A 17,099-nucleotide genomic window follows, 5' to 3' on the forward strand; every position below is an offset into this window, starting at 1 on the left:
AACTGATTCACTTTGTTATAAAGCAGAAACTAACACACCATTGTAAAGCAATTATACTCCAATAAAGATGTTTAAAAAAAAAAAGCATGGAATGGAGCTAAAATGGCAGAATGAAAGGACAAGTTTTTCAAATTCTAGCACATAATCAGCTGTTTATTCCACCTTACTGTAAACAATATCTAGGCTGCAGAATAATTCCAAAACAAGTAAGATAACCTTATGAGTTTGTGTGTCTGGAATAACACAAGTCAAGAACAACTACTGGAAATATTTTAGCCCTCATTCTTCTTCTAGAAACACAGATTACATGGAATGCATGTGTATACATTTGCATTCAAAGATTATTTCTTTATCATACCTGAGCATTCATAAAACATTATTCCTTTTCCTTTGGTGGACCTCAAAAATGTGTGGAAGTACTACTTAAAAATTAAGTGATTAGAAGAGCAAAAACATTGTTTCTAATGCATGTGTTCATTAAGTGATAGTAACACATATGGTGACAAATATTTTGCCTATGTAGACTGAAGCCGTGAGTGCTGATATAATTCAAATAACTGGACAACTGGTATTTATTTTACTGACTCAAAATTAGAGGGTTAAGTTAAAGTGGTCATTGTAGGTGAAAGCCGTATGAAGCTTCAAAGTCCAAGAATGACCTACACATAACTCTGAATGGGAAGAAGTCTCTATAAACTCAGTGTTGGGAACTATTGACCTGAAAGCTTGAAATGGCTCCTTGTATTTCTTTTGCAGTAGTATTTCTTCTGGCAAAGAAGAGAAAGAAAAACAATCAAAGATACCTCATAGATGCAGAATAGGTCATATATTATGTCTTCTCATCAGTCATTCAACTCTTCTAGTCTTGGTATCCATTTTTGTTTGCATAGATATTGATATTTACTAAATTACTGGCTAACAATAATTGATAAAACAGTGTGACAGTCTTTTCTTTGGGTATCACAGTGCTAGTTGGAAATGTAGGATACAACAGCAGTTGCTTTTTGGGTTTTGAATTACTAGTATATATTTCTTTTAAGTGCTAAGATTGTTCTTAATGAGCCCACAAGTAAGGCATTATTCATCTTCCCTACCTGAACGTGACTGAGCCATAGAAGAAACTTGCTCAGATATAAAAGGAGAGTGTGGAGAAACCAATGTGGTGCTAAAATGCTACCAGAGCCACACTATCATTAAGTATGCTTATTCATTGAAAATTAATAAAAACTTAATTTTACAATAATTGCTATAGATATAAATGTTAATATTTCATGAATAACTCATTTTCCAGCTTTTAAATCCAAAACTTTGCATTTCTGTTATGTAAAGTAGTATCCATTTACTAACTTTTCATGCCTTTCATTCAGATTTTCAAAGGTTTTAGTATTACACTCACTCTTGTACTTAAATCCATAAAAATCCAAAAACATGTATCAGAGGCAATAAGTTCTTTTAACATGTTCTTTTTTGACATGTAAATGACCTACTGCATTTGACACTGAATCACTTAAAACAAAACAAAAGTGAAGGAAAAGGGCATAGATGAAAATAAATGCATTCAGTAAACTATATAGAAATAAACTGACCTTCTTAAAATTTTTGTTTATGTCAACCAGACTGAGCAGGAAGATGTGGTCCTTGGCTCCCAGCAGCAGCCTGCCCCTCTCCTCATCTAACAAAGTGGTTTGGAAATCCAGTCCTTCCGATGAGCCCAAAAAGGGAATACAGCTATTTGAAAGCAGCAAGTCTACGGGGAAGTAAAAGAAGGATAAAAAGAAAGAAAAAATTCTGAATAAGCAAAATCTTTATTTGCCTCCATACACACACTGTTCCACTTTGTAAATGCATATACACAGCATGAAAGCTCCAATATAGATATATGAAAACAATATACAGTTTTTAGCACATACTCATTTAGCAAGAGATGGAACTTATATTTGTATTTTATTGACATGTTTATCTTATTATCAAAAATGAATATAAAACATGTTAACACAAAAGCAATAAATGCAAAATTTCTCACAACGCTGTTTTACCTTTTTTTAAAATACCTTTTTTAAAGTAAATCTATTTATCTATTTTTGGCTGCATTGGGTCTTCATTGCTGCACATGGGCTTTCTCTAGTTGCCGCAGGTAAGCGGGGGCTACCCTTCATTGCGGTGTCCAGGTAGTCGTGGTGCACGGGCTTAGTTGCTCCACGGAACGTGGGATCTTCCCGGACCAGGGTTCAAACCTGTGTCTCCTGCATTGGCAGGCAGAGTCTTAACCACTGCGCCACCAGGGAAGTCCCTGCCTTCTTAAGTTATAAATTAAAGCACCTACCAACTACAGTAAGATTTGCAAACTGATCAAAGTATCAATGTATGCAAAGTAAGCAGCAAACTAAGTGTGTGATAAATCTCAGGCATTTTTTCTCCCTTCTACTTTTGATAGTGTTCAGATTGACCCCATGTCTGGAAGATTACACGGCGCCTATTTCACATATACAGTAAGATGTAAACAAAGAAGCAATGGATTCTGAAGGAGATGTGATCCTGAACCAGTGATGGAATCAGAATTATAAAGCAAGAAGGGACCTTAAAAATCAATTAATGCAAATTCATGATGTTATAAATGGAGGTGTTTAATTCCATCAAGATGAAGCCACATGCCCTAAAGTCACAAAACTATGGTGGCAAAGCTGATAACATAACCTCAATCCCAGTCTCCATTTATCTTTGGTTTGTTACCGGGCCTAATTCTTTGTTCTGGTTATAATTGTGATATGAACAGATTCCTATTTAAATTTAGGTCTGAGGGTTAGTGGTTAGGACTCCACGCTCCCACTGCTGAGGGCACAGGTTCAATCTCTGGTCAAGGAACTAAGATCCCGCAAGCCATGTGGCATGGCCAAAAAAAACAAAAACCAAAAATAAAACCAAACAAAATAAATAAATAAATTTAGGTCTGAGTTTACAGGAGCCCAAATCTTTTCAATATGTTTCACCCCAAGTACAAAACATACCCTCTCATTTTCTACAACCCTAGACTATTAAATACCAATAAGATAATAATATCACTCATCACTTTTATTAAAGTCCATTATGTTACTGGACTTTAAAACTAAATCATTATGTTCAAGCAATTCATTATCAATTAATGAGAAAAGTAAAAAGAGACGATGTCTTAGAAACAGGCATCAAGATGCTTCCGAAATGTGTAATGGCAGTTTTCAATCTCTGTAAAATGGATATTTGAGTCCCTTAAATTTAAAGCCTATATATTCCATCCATCAACTGTGGGCTTTATTACTATTTGATGTTTTTGAGAATTCCTGTCACTCTACTTTTCTAATTTACAATGATTAAATGTTACTTCTTTTAGTCACTGAGATAGATTTTTTGTCTTAGTTTTGACAAACTAAAAGGTCATATGCTGAAGAAGACACGATACTATTTGAATTCTCAAGTGAGTGTGGCTTTACCAAACATAAATGTCTTATTAATATTTATGAATCACGCTTTGTGCACCCTGGATCGAAGTCTTAACTCTACACGAATTATTTTTCTACTAAAGTTAAATAAAACCTTAAGCGTTTTTCAGACCAAAGACACAATGGGATAATATATTTTAGCATCTTCAAATGTAGTAATAAGCCTATTTTTCAGGGCTGATATCCAGTAAATATTCCATATTGATTGCAAAGTAGAACAGAAGGGAAAAGAATGGAACCAAGAGAACAGACAAGACAGATACGATCTAAAGCTTAAAAAGAGAAAACATTTCACACAAACCTTTATTCAATCAGGCAATTCTGTATCTTCCATGGGATTTCCCCTTGTTTAACTAAGAATGAAATGGGCAAAATGGAAGTATGTAAAGGGATTTCCAAGAGGATATCTTGACCCAACTAATAGAGGAAAGTAGGTTTTAGGTTATAAATCCATACTATTTCAAGTGTCCACAGATTATAATCAACTATTTTGAACTATGCATTGCAATGTTAATTACAAAATGAAACATGGCTAAGCCTAATAAGCAGGAGTGTGAGCTTTAGGCCCAGATCAGCTGCATCATATCCTAGTTTTGCAACTCTGGCTGTGTGATCGAGGACAACAAATTTAAACTCTCTGTGCCTTGGTTTTCTCATCTATAAAGTAATTCTCATGATGATTAAAGGAGGTAGTTTATATAAAGTTCTTAGAACAATGCCTTGAAAATAGGAAAAGTTCAAAAAACATTAACTGTTACTTTGAATATTAAACTCCGGTTTGGGCCAAATAAGTTCTATTAAAGAGTATTATCTCATCTTCCATGAAATCTGACTTATGAAGACTAGAACAGCTCTATGTTTTTTAAAATAATATTTGAATAACATTAAAAAGCTACTCTGTCCACAAATATTTATAAGCTTCTAGTACGTGTTAAGTATTGAACATGCTGCTTAAGGTTATGGAATGGCTGAGTCCTACCATCAAGGAGCTCACAGATCCCTGTGCAAATAGATATGCACAGACAGTACAACATATGCATAGACAATACAACATAAGCACAATAAATTATAATACAAGTGTATACAAAATGTTAACAAATCTTTCAAGTAATTAATTGTGCATCGCCCTTCAAAAGGAGGTGATACTTGTGAACAGTCTTGAAGGACAGACAGAAGCTTTACAGGAAAAACATAAAGAAAAGTTTATTCCAAGCAGAAGAGTGCTAGGATGTACAAGGGTACACACCATCGTATATTATACTTGCGTACTGCATGTTTAATGCTATCTCCTACTATGGGGTATGAGTTCCTTCAGGGCCAAGACCAGGCCTTACTTATCTTGGAAACCCCAGCACGTATCTCAGAGTCTGAGACAAATCAAGCACTTTAATAAATTTGGGGAATTGCAGTAGTTCAGTATGCTGGAACAGAGAGAAGAGGCAGGGGCAGTGAGAAGTGAGGATGCCTCCAGGTAATTAGGGCATAAGATGGCAGGCTGCGGAGGTCGGGTATTATGTAGGTAACTGAAAGCCACTAAAGTATTTTGTGCAGGAAACGTGACAGAGACTATAGCTGAATATTACAAAAATAAGTCTGGCTGCAGTGTTCAGGATGGATGAGAATCAGGAAAGATGGGGGCAGAGAGCCTCCCCAGAAGTTTCTGAAACGTGATGAGTCCCTGAATTATGGCAGTGCTAACGGGAAGAGGACGACATTTAAGAATCTTGCGTCTCATTTTCCGTCTCTACGCAAACAGTGAGAAAAATAAAGTTGAGGTCATCATTTGCTTTATTTTCTTTTACCATAATTAATTCTATTGGTTTTAGTTTCAAACAAATTTGACAAGGAAAAACAGCTGCAAAAATAGTGACTAACCTGAAGCATTATCACTTCAAAATGATTTAACGTTGCCTTGTAACAATGTTAGCATCAGAACGATTAAAGCATGCTTCCCAGATGCTTTGTAGCCAAACTAAATAACAAGACTTAGGCATTACATATGAAAATTTCTCAGGCTGATGCACACATTTTGAAAAGACCTTGGGACAGGGATTGGAACAGGTTCCCTCTTCCCCAAACAGTTTATCTTTCTTGCATTTCTGCCAAACCAAGCAAAGTCATTTTTGTTTCCACGGGATCATCCAGCCTAGAAAAAAAAAAGTTAAATCCCGAGTCTGAATCTTAACACCTAAAGCTGATACACTCCAAGGGTTTCAGGAACCAGATATGGATGCTAGCTGTGCAGGCTGCAAACTCATGCAAGTTAAAGACTAATAATTTGGCAATATATTTCAAAGCTTTATTTTTTTCTTTTCTTAAACTGGCAAGTCTCAGGCACGTGATTTTTAAGATTGTCCACAGTTTATAATCCTTTTGAACAGAAACTCCGTCTTGTTTTTTTTCCCCCTTTGGTAGTGGGGTGAATGGCTTCACAAATGCCATTCAGATAGGGCCTGCTCTGTACTTACTTAGCCAGCCCCACCTTTCCTCAGACTTCTAGGTCCTAAATGCATTCTTTGTTCTATCTACCTAAACCTTTGACCGAAACTACCATAATCACTCCTTCTAGCCGTTCTTTTAGCAATTCATTGTCCTATCACCTTGTTCTCAGTTTGTAATCTCACTCAATCACCCAGGCCCTCAAATTCCCACTCTTGTTCTCAGTACATTCTTGAAAAATCTACAGCTGATTATTTCTGAAATAAACGCATCAAAGTTATGATTCATCGTTTACTCTACTAGTTTAACTATGGAAATCATGCACATGATGGATTTTAACTGAATGTCGACACAGACCAGATGTTCATAATCCATGATCAATAAACCACGGCAGGGCTTCCCTGGTGGCACAGTGGTTGAGAGTCCGCCTGCCGATGCAGGGGACACGGCTTCGTGGCCCGGTCCGGGAAGATCCCACATGCCGCAGAGCGGCTGGGCCCGTGAGCCATGGCCGCTGAGTCTGCGCGTCCGGAGCCTGTGCTCCGCAACGGGAGAGGCCACAACAGCGAGAGGCCGGCATACCGCAAAAAATAAATAAATAAATAAACAAACAAACCACGGCAGAGCAACGGGATGGTTCTGAGGTTCAAAACTCCTATAAACAGCATGGTATTTTCCTATATTTGTACATATGTGTGCATTGCTGAAGAGTATGTCCAGAGTTCATCAACATCCCCTGATATCTTACCAGAAGTCACAGGTAAATTGTATGTCTCCCACATACAGTTAATAACATATTTAGAATAATTTCTCATTTCTAACACAACAAAGTAAGTCTCTACCCTCATAAAACTAGATTTTTGAAAGCAAACAACTGAAAGCAAACATCTAAGATCGCCAGGTACTGTGCGCACGCTCCAACGACTGATAACGAGTTCCACTCTCATTGACCTCATAGCCTAGTGGAGAGAAAATGCTCATCCACAACAAAAATGAGAATATACATTTTTTTTTTCCAGTGGCTGGAGACTTTATTTATCTAGTTATTTATTTATTTAGGCCACACCTTGTGGCATGCGGGATGCTGGACCTTAGTTACCTGACCAGGGATCAAACCCATACCCTGGGGTTAATTCCGTGCACTGGGAGCACCGAGTCTTAACCACTGGACCATCAGGGAAGTCCCAAGAATATACTTGTGACAAAGGACAACAGTACTTAAAGTAGTAGACTGTTAAATATTTTTAATAGTAAAATAGAAAGGACTTCCTCTCTGTGTCTCCATTAGCAAAAGCCAAATAACACAATTCTCGCCAATACAGTGGGTAGAGAAACTAAATGGTCTCTGATCACCTTCCAACCCTGGAGTTCTAGGGCATTAGAACCTAACATTGAACTTTGTTAAAACGGACAACGTATCGAGTAACAAACTGTCATTCATCTATTTACTCCAGGCCATTGCTCTGTTCTTTGGAACAGGTAGTCTCTAACCTTTGGGAAGAACAGAAATACGGTATACGGCAATTAGAGCTAAAGGGAGAACTTCTCAATAGACCTGTTTGACTCCTCTGTTACCAATTCAGTGAGGCCCAGAATGGTTAAGTGGGCTTCACGAAACCAGTTTTCTCTTCGTGGCAAAATACAGCAGCAATGAATCCCCTCACCTACAGCCACACGCCCCTCCATGTGAGGGCAAAGCTGAAGATCCCACCGTCCCTGCTCCTATTTGAAATAAATGCTTGTTCTGAAAAGAATTCTTTGTAACTCCCTTTTAGTGTCCCTTCATATAATTGTTCATTCAGCCTGAAGAAACATTTGACCTGATGCTCTACAGTCTTGCTCGCTACCCCAGAGAGGAAAGGAGTGGTCAGTCACATTGAATCTAATAAATTTAGGATTAAGCAGCACAGACTTCCTCAATGTTTCACTGTTAAATGAATAAAATCCCAAACCCTTGAATTCCTGCATTTATTGCCAGAAATTCTAAACTGGGTGGAGTTGACAATCTCTCTCACGAGAAGACTACAGAGCTAAAAAATGGCTTCCCACATCCTTTAAAGAACACTTCACAGGAAGATCTTTCTTTAAAGAAGAAAATCAAAGTTATTAAAGGCAGAATTTCATGGGGTAAAAATAACATCAGCTTTGAGAAAAGTCAATTTCCAGTAGAATTTCTCAGCAGAGAAAGCTTACAGCCAACAATGAATCCAGATCAAAACCCTGTCACCTTGGGGATTCCCTGGTGGGCCAGTGGTTAGGACTCAGCACTTGCCAAAAAAAACAAAGCAAAACAAACAAAAAACAACCCCCCCCAAAAAAATACCTGTCACCTTTCCCTACCATCTCAGAATATTCAGCACAAAAGCACAAATTCTTTCCCCACCTACCCCCTCTTTTTCCTCAAGGAAATAGCCATTATATCAGTAGGGCTGTTCTAAGGGTTCTTGAATACAGTCACATCTCCAGTGTGTTCTCTGCAAAACTGTCTAAATAAAGAAGGAAAGGAGTTTTTTTTCCTGCCTTCCCCATAAATTCAGTTTCTCCCCCTTGATCTCTGAATTCCCTGGGCTTCCATGCCAACCGTTAGGCTCCCAAGATTCTTTCTATGGAACTCCTTCGTCCCATAGTTCCCATAAATGTTTTGGCTACCAAAACACCCTTACCATCCCCCAATCTCAGTTTGGGTCCGGAATTGAGTAAAGGGAGCAAACTGCTCATCCCAAAATGAAAATTAGTCACTAATGCTGTGGCTCACTGAGTCCCTTTGGCTCTCTGTGAACCTGTATTTGTCTCTCCCGCTTTTGGTCTGAGGCAAGGGAAGAATTCTTTCTTGGATTTAACGTTTCGAAAGTGAACTCATCTTAAATTGGCCCTACCTGACTTTCAATTGGTTTTCTGAGGTTTGAGATCATATGAAAAGACCTTGGTCACCAAGTTGGCTCACTTCCACCTATCAAACATACCCCTTATTCTCTATTTAAGTATCTTTAGTCTCCATAGCTAACTGCTCAAACAATATCAAATGTATAAAGAATGTTATTCAAAGCTAAACTCCCGACAAAAGACTAAATTATAGGCGTATTATCGTTATATTTTCCTAGGTGAAAAGTCTAACCCTAACCTTGCAAATGCAAGTTCAAATCAGAAAGAAAAAACAATGAAACTCTTATTTGCTCATCTGCAATGGAATGTTGGAAATCATTCTGTTCATTAGGTCTTAGACAGAACATTATCTATATCAATAATAAATCAGATGATGCCACATAGGGAAACATAAATTAGGAACAAATAAAGCCTATTACTCATCAAGCTACATTCTTGCCAGGACAGGATGTGAAATAGGAGTGTAGTAATTTTACACCATCGCATTTTCATCTACATCCATGCATTTAAGTCACAGGTTTCTTCTTCTTTGGCTAGCTTTCAACAGTAGACGCTTTATACAATCCATCACATGTGAGATTCATAATTTACGATTATGGGTGCCTTTTAAATTCTTACTTTGAGTAAGAATGAATTGTTTTAAATTCTCAAAAGCTTGGCCATGATAAATTTTCCTACTGAGCTATAAAATGGCTAACATTATAAATAACTGATACATTTCCAGAAGAACAATTCAATAACAGAATAAACTGCCTCAGAGGGTAATTCAATAACAGAATAAACTGCCTCAGAGGGTAATTCTGGGAAAGACAGATTCTATTTTGACAATTATTTTCTTAATTCCCTTCAAAATATTGAGAATTTCTCCTTTTTCAAATTTCAAGGTATATTTAAAATCAAAACACCATGTCACAAGTGAATAGGAGTTTGTTTTCAATCTAGTATGTGTACTTAATTTTTTAAAAACTTAGAAAAGTCATACCTTAATACACCATCTTTTACTGATTCTAAATAGCAAGACAAATATGACAAGACCAAATAATTCCTCAAGATAAGATCACCACAAGTTAATGTACAGAGCAAAGAGTTGTGAGAATAACTTTAAAAAACAATATTTTATAACAATATTACTTTTTAAATTAATTATATTAATCGAAGTTAAGTATATACATACCAAAAGGTAAAGTTAAAAGGCATATATAAGCCTATCTGTCACTTCTCCCATCCTCTGTCCACCTCTAATCTAGACCCCATATTAACACATTTAGTAGTTTATTTTCTATTATTTTCATATATAGAAATAATATGTATGTACTACTACCTTTTAAAACATCATTTTCAGACATTTCCACTGAATTCCTGTTTATAGAAGTTGAGAGTTCTAGCTTTCTTATGCCAACTCTTTCCCTCCAACCAAGCTCCTAACACTACGGTATGTCCATTCTTATAAAAGCTATATTTAATCATTCCATTACTATCGCAAGGTAAATATTCTTCCCTACTTTGAAAAGTAATGTTCTCTAAATAAAGACTATTACAAGTGACAAAGAAGGACACTGCATCATGATCAAGGGATCAATCCAAGAAGATATAACCATTGTAAATATTTATGCACCCAACATAGGAAAACCTCAATACATAAGGCAAATACTAACAGCCATAAAAGGGGAAATTGACAGTAACACAATCATAGTAGGGGACTTTAACACCCCACTTTCACCAATGGACAGTTCATCCAAAATGAAAATAAATAAGGAAACAAGCTTTAAATGATACATTAAACAAGATGGAGTTAATTGATACTTATAGGACATTCCATCCAAAAACAGCAGAATACACTTTCTTCTCAAGTGCTCATGGAACATTCTCCAGGGTAGATCATACCTTGGGTCACAAATCAAGCCTTGGTAAATTTAAGAAAATAGAAATTGTATCAAGTATCTTTTCCGACCACAACACTATGAGACTAGACATCGATTACAGGAAAAAAATCTGTAAAAAATACAAACACAGGGAGGCTAAACAATAAGCTACTTAATAACGAAGAGATCACTGAAGAAATCAAAGAGGAAATCAAAAAATACCTAGAAACAAATGGCAATGAAAACACGACAACCCAAAACCTATGGGATGCAGCAAAAGCAATTCTAAGAGGGAAGCTTATAGCAATACAAACCTACTTTAAGAAACAAGAAACATCTCAAATAAACAACCTAACCTTACACCTAAAGCAATTAGAGAAAGAAGAACAAAAAAACCCAAAGTTAGCAGAAGGAAAGAAATCATAAAGATCAGATCAGAAATAAATGAAAAAGAAATAAAGGAAATGATAGCAAAGATCAATCAAACTAAAAGCTGGTTCTTTGAGAAGATAAACAAAATTGATAAACCATTAGCCAGACTCATCAAAAAAAAAAGGGAGAAGACCCAAATCAATAGAATTAGAAATGAAAAAGGACAAGTAACAACTGACACTGCAGAAATACAAAAGATCATGAGAGATTACTACAAGCAACTCTATGCCAATAAAATGGACAACCTGGAAAAAATGGACAAATTCTTAGAAAAGCACAACCTTTGGAGACTGAACCAGGAAGAAATAGAAAATATAAACAGACCAATCACAAGCACTGAAATTAAGACTGTGATTCAAAATCTTGCAACAAACAAAAGCCCAGGATCAGATGGCTTCACAGGCAATTCTATCAAACATTTACAGAAGAGCTAACACCTATCCTTCTCAAACTCTTCCAAAATATAGCAAAGGGAGGAACACTCCCATACTTATTCTACAAAGCCACCATCACCCTGATACCAAAACTAGACAAAGATGCCACGAAGAAAGAAAACTACAGGCCAATATCACTGATGAATATAGATGCAAAAATCCTCAACAGAATACTAGCAAACAGAATCCAACAGCATATTAAAAGTATTATACACCATGATCAACTGGGGTTTATCCCAGGAATGCAAGGATTCTTCAGTATACGCAAATCAATCAATGTGATACACCATATTAACAAATAGAAGGATAAAAACCATATGATCATCTCAATAGATGCAAAAAAAAGCTTTTGACAGAATTCAACACCCATTTATGATAAAAACCCTCCAGAAAGTAGGCATAGAGGGAACTTACCTCAACATAATAAAGGTCATATATGACAAACCCACAGCCAACACCATTCTCAATAGTGAAAAACTGAAACCATTTCCACTAAGATCAGGAACAAGACAAGGTTGCTCACTCTCACCACTAGTATTCAACATTGTTTTGGAAGTTTTAGCCACAGCAATCAGAGAAGAAAGGAAATAAAAGGAATTCAAACCGAAAAAGAAGAAGTAAAACTGTCACTGTTTGCAGATGACATGACACTATACATAGAGAATCCTAAAGATGCTACCAGAAAACTACTAGAGCTAATCAATGAATTTGGTAAATAGCAGGATACAAAATTAATGCACAGAAATCTCTGGCATTCCTATACACTAATGATGAAAAATCTGAAAAAGAAATTAAGGAAACACTCTCATTTACAATTGCAACACAAAGAACAATATACCTAGGAATAAACCCACCTAAGAAGACCAAAGACCTGTATGCAGAAAACTATAAGACACTGATGAAAGAAATTAAAGATGATACAAATAGATGGAGAGATATACCATGTTCTTGGATTGGAAGAATCAACATTATGAAAATGACTACTACCCGAAGCAATCTACAGATTCAATGCAATCCCTGTCAAACTACCAATGGCATTTTTCACAGAAGTAGAACAAAAAATTTCACAATTTGTGTGGAAACACAGAACACCCCGAATAGCCAAAGCAATCTTGAGAACAAAAAACGGAGCTGGAGGAATCAGGCTCCCTGACTTCAGACTATACTACACAGCTACAGTAATCAAGACAGTACGGTACTGGCACAAAAACAGAAATATAGATCAATGGAACAGGATAGAAACCCCAGAGATAAACCTAGGCACATATGGTCACCTTATCTTTGCTAAAGGAGGCAGGAATATACAATGGAGAAAAGACAGCCTCTTCAATAAGTGGTGCTGGGAAAACTGGACAGCTACATGTGAAAGAATGAAATTAGAACACTCCCTAACACCATACACAAAAATAAACTCAAAATGGATTAAAGACCTAAATGTAAGGCCAGACACTATCGAACTCTTAGAGGAAAATATAGGCAGAACACTCTATGGCACAAATCACAGCAAGATCCTTTTGACCCACCTCCTAGAGAAATGGAAATAAAAACAAAAATAAACAAATGGGACCTAATGAAACTCAAAAGCTTTTACACAGCAAAGGAAACCATAAACAAGACCAAAAGACAACCCTCAGAATGGGAGAAAATATTTGCAAATGAAGCAACTGACAAAGGATTAGTCTTCAAAATTTACAAGCAGCTCATGCAGCTCAATATCAAAAAAACAAACAACCGAATCCAAAAATGGGCAGAAGACCTAAACAGACATTTCTCCAAAGAAGATATACAGATTGCCAACAAACACATGAAAGGATGCTCAACATCATTAATCATTAGAGAAATGCAAATCAAAACTACAATGAGATATCATCTCACACCAGTCAGAATAGCCATCATCAAAAAATCTACATACAGTAAATGCTGGAGAGGGTGTGGAGAAAAGGGAACCCTCTTGCACTGTTGGTGGGAATGTAAATTGATACAGCCACTATGGAGAACAGTATGGAGGTTCCTTAAAAACTAAAAATAGAACTACCATATGACCCAGCAATCCCACTACTGGGCATATACTCAGAGAAAACCATAAGTCAAAAAGAGACATGTACCACAATGTTCATTGCAGCTCTATTTACCATAGCCAGGGCATGGAAGCATCCTAAGTGTCCATCGACAGATGAATGGATAAAGAAGATGTGGCATATATATACAATGGAATATTACTCACCATAAAAAGAAACGAAATTGAGTTATTTCTAGTGAGGTGGATGGACCTAGAGTCTGTCATACAGAATGAAAAAAAAACAAAAAACAAATACCATATGCTAACACATATATATGGAATAAAAAAAAAAAAATGGGGCTTCCCTGGTGGCGCAGTGGTTGAGTATCTGCCTGCTAATGCAGGGGACACAGGTTCGAGCCCTGGTCTGGGAGGATCCCACATGCCGTGGAGCAACTAGACCCGTGAGCCACAACTACTGAGCCTGCGCGTCTGGAGCCTGTGCTCCGCAACAAGAGAGGCCACGATAGTGAGAGGACTGCGCACTGCGATGAAGAGTGGCCCCCGCTTGCCACAACTAGAGAAAGCCCTCATACAGAAACGAAGACCCAACACAGCAAAAATAAATAAATAAAATTTAAAAAAATAAAATGGTCATGAAGAACCTAGGGGCAAGACGGGAATAAAGACGCAGACCTACTAGAGAATGGACTTGAGGACACGGGGGAGGGAAGGTTAAGCTGTGACAAAGTGAGAGAGTGGCATGGACATATATACACTACCAAATGTAAAACTGATAGCTAGTGGGAAGCAGCCACATAGCACAGGGAGATCAGCTTGGTGCTTTGTGACCACCTAGAGGGGTGGGATAGGGAGGGTGGGAGGGAGAGACATGCAAGAGGGAAGAGATATGGGGATATATATATATATATATATATATGAATAGCTGATTCACTTTGCTATAAAGCTGAAACTAACACACCATGGTAAAGCAATTATACTCCAATAAAGTTGTTAAAAAACAAAAAGTAGTGTTCTCTGATTATACTTTCTTTCTTGAAAATAAAAAAAATGTTGTTTTTGTTAATAATTTCCCAATTGTGACATTTGCTTAGACTTCCTTAAGATCATGATCAAAACTTTCCACACCTTCTGAAAAATGCCTCCATAAAATTTTCAAATGGAATTCTGTCAGATTGTTTTTTGTTTTCCTTCAGGAAACATCCCCTCTTGGCCCTTTCTTCCTCTTGCTCCAATCTGGACTGTCTATTCTCTGACCTGAGGAATAGCTTCCTCAAACTTCCTTCTACCACTCTCCTAGTATGAAACTCATTTTTCCTGGATCCCATGTCTTTCCTCTTTGATTTATTTTCTTATTTTGGTGAGCCCATCTCCAGAAGTTTCCTAAAAAAGAGTGACTGTGACTTATATATTTGAAATTTTCCATGTGCGAAAATGTCTTTAATTTACCTTTGTTGATAATTGGGCTAACTATAGAATTCTGGGCTGAACAGCTTTCACCCTCAGAGAGCTGAGGCGTTTACATACTATCCTCTGGCTTCCAAAGTTACGGTTTCAAAGTCTCATGCCATCAGTGTCCCAAGCTTTTGAATGTCTTCTGTTTTTCCTTTCACCTCCTCACTCTTGCTATTATAAAACTTAAAATAATTGGCCTGAATATGTCTTGTTTTGTTTTTCACTTATCATGCTGGGCATTCAGTGTGACATCTGATCTGAAAGTTAATTTCCACTGATTCAAGAGAATTTCCTTTTGGCTTTTCATTCAGAACAAACAGATGTCAGTTATCTGTGCAACTTTTCTCTAGGTTTTCTCCAGAAAGGGTCCTCTAGCTTACCCAAGGAAGATAATTCTGTACAGGTGTGCACAGAATTTGCATCAGAATATGCTTATGGACTTCCAAGAGGGAGATTCAAAATACAGTCACAGAATAATGTCTTCCTTAATTTCAGTCAGTATTACAGGGCATAAACAATGAGATCATGTTTTCCATTTAGTTTCCCATAAATTGTTAGTTCTCTGCTGATGACTTCAAAATAGACAGCTAAAACCCCACTGCCTCTCCCAAGTCACAGTTCAGAATTTCCAGTAGCCTGCTTGGTACTGTCATTTTTCCCCCAACCACCTGGTCCTACTGACTATAATGACTTTAATGACATGACCTAGTTCCCAGGCTCAAGATAACAGAATCGTTTTTAGTTCCTCTTCCTTATTCCCTTACTCTTTTATTCCCCTATTTAAATAACTGCTACCTGTAAGTATATTGCATTTCCCTCACATCAACTTCCAGGTAAATTTAAAGCCTTATAGATTTCCTCATGCAAATTATCTATTCCTTTTCCTCAAACATTTATTTTTATCATCAGCCAGGCTAAGAGCCATATTACTGCTTCTCAAAATTACTATAACAGGCTCCTAAACAACCTTGTTCCCTGCCCCCCTCCCTCTCCAATCTCTCCCACATTATGCTGTCTATTCTGGTTTTCTCCCTTAAATTAGAATTAAGTTAGAATTTCATGATCAAAATCCTCCAGTGCCAACATATACTTTATTCAATAAACTCTAAATTTCTTCCAATGTTCAAAGTTCAATTTCACACCCAACCTCCTCTGAAATTCTTTGAAATGTTTGCTTTTATTTACCCTAATCCTATGGCATCAATCTTTTTGCAGTTATTTTGTCCCTTAAAAAGACTAGAAGCCCTTGCAGACAAGAATAATGTCTAAATCATTGCTGCAATTCATCACCTCTTCTTTCACATAAGAAGTCTAACAAACATTTAACTGATGATTTTTCAAACTCTAGTGATTCTTGTTTATGTTGGTTTATCTACCTTCCATCTAAACCAGGATTTATTACAGCCTTATTAATAATTCAGAGAGGTTAATGTGCCATTTGGAGACCCAATTGTGGCTCTAATGCTTTGCAATCATAAGAGATTCCTGTTGTGATATCCAAATGTTCCTGTGTGTATTGGGGGTGGGAGGATGGAGGAGAGGAGGGTGGGAAGAGGAGGGAGTTGGAAATAAAACACTCTAAAAGCAGTGCTTCTCAGGATTAACATGCATTCAGATCAGCTGGGATTCTTGCTAAAAAATAGACTCTCACTGAGAAGTCTAGGAGGGAGCCTGAGATTCTGCATTTCTAACAAGCTCTCAAATTATGCTGGCGCTACTGGTCCTTGAACCACAGCTGGAGTAGAAAAGCTAAAGAACACTGTGGCCCCAATTGCCTTGACGTGCTGGACTCTTCTTTCTTCTCCACACTACAGTTTCTCTCAAACCCTTATATGATGATGTGTTAATTTATGCAAAATAGCCAAATTATTATTATTTTTCCTCTACAACACTACATTGTTAGAATAAGGGATGTACAGCTGTGACCAATGTGATTAACTTATAACTAACTGAATTGCTATAAGTGATAAATAACCTACTTAGTTTCAACCAAAGACATATAAAACTTTTTCCCCTCCATTTTCTCATACAAAGAAGAGAAGTACACTCATTTAATATGCATTAACCTGGAAGGAAAATGTAAAGATGCCAAGTTATGATT

The 17,099-nt window shown here is 37.0% G+C and overlaps 1 protein-coding gene across 1 annotated transcript in view; it reads right to left on the reverse strand.

The window, feature by feature from the left end:
- SEMA3D (semaphorin 3D) overlaps positions 1–17,099 on the reverse strand; it is a 207,120-nt gene that overhangs the window by 108,151 nt on the left and 81,870 nt on the right. The window contains exon 5 of the mRNA XM_079931570.1: positions 1,587–1,747. Within this exon, the coding sequence (XP_079787696.1) occupies positions 1,587–1,747 (161 nt within the window). The remainder of the gene's footprint in view (positions 1–1,586; positions 1,748–17,099) is intronic.

Source organism: Stenella coeruleoalba (assembly GCF_951394435.1).
Source record: "Stenella coeruleoalba genome assembly, chromosome: 9".
In the NCBI taxonomy this organism is placed as follows: Eukaryota; Metazoa; Chordata; class Mammalia; order Artiodactyla; family Delphinidae; genus Stenella; species Stenella coeruleoalba.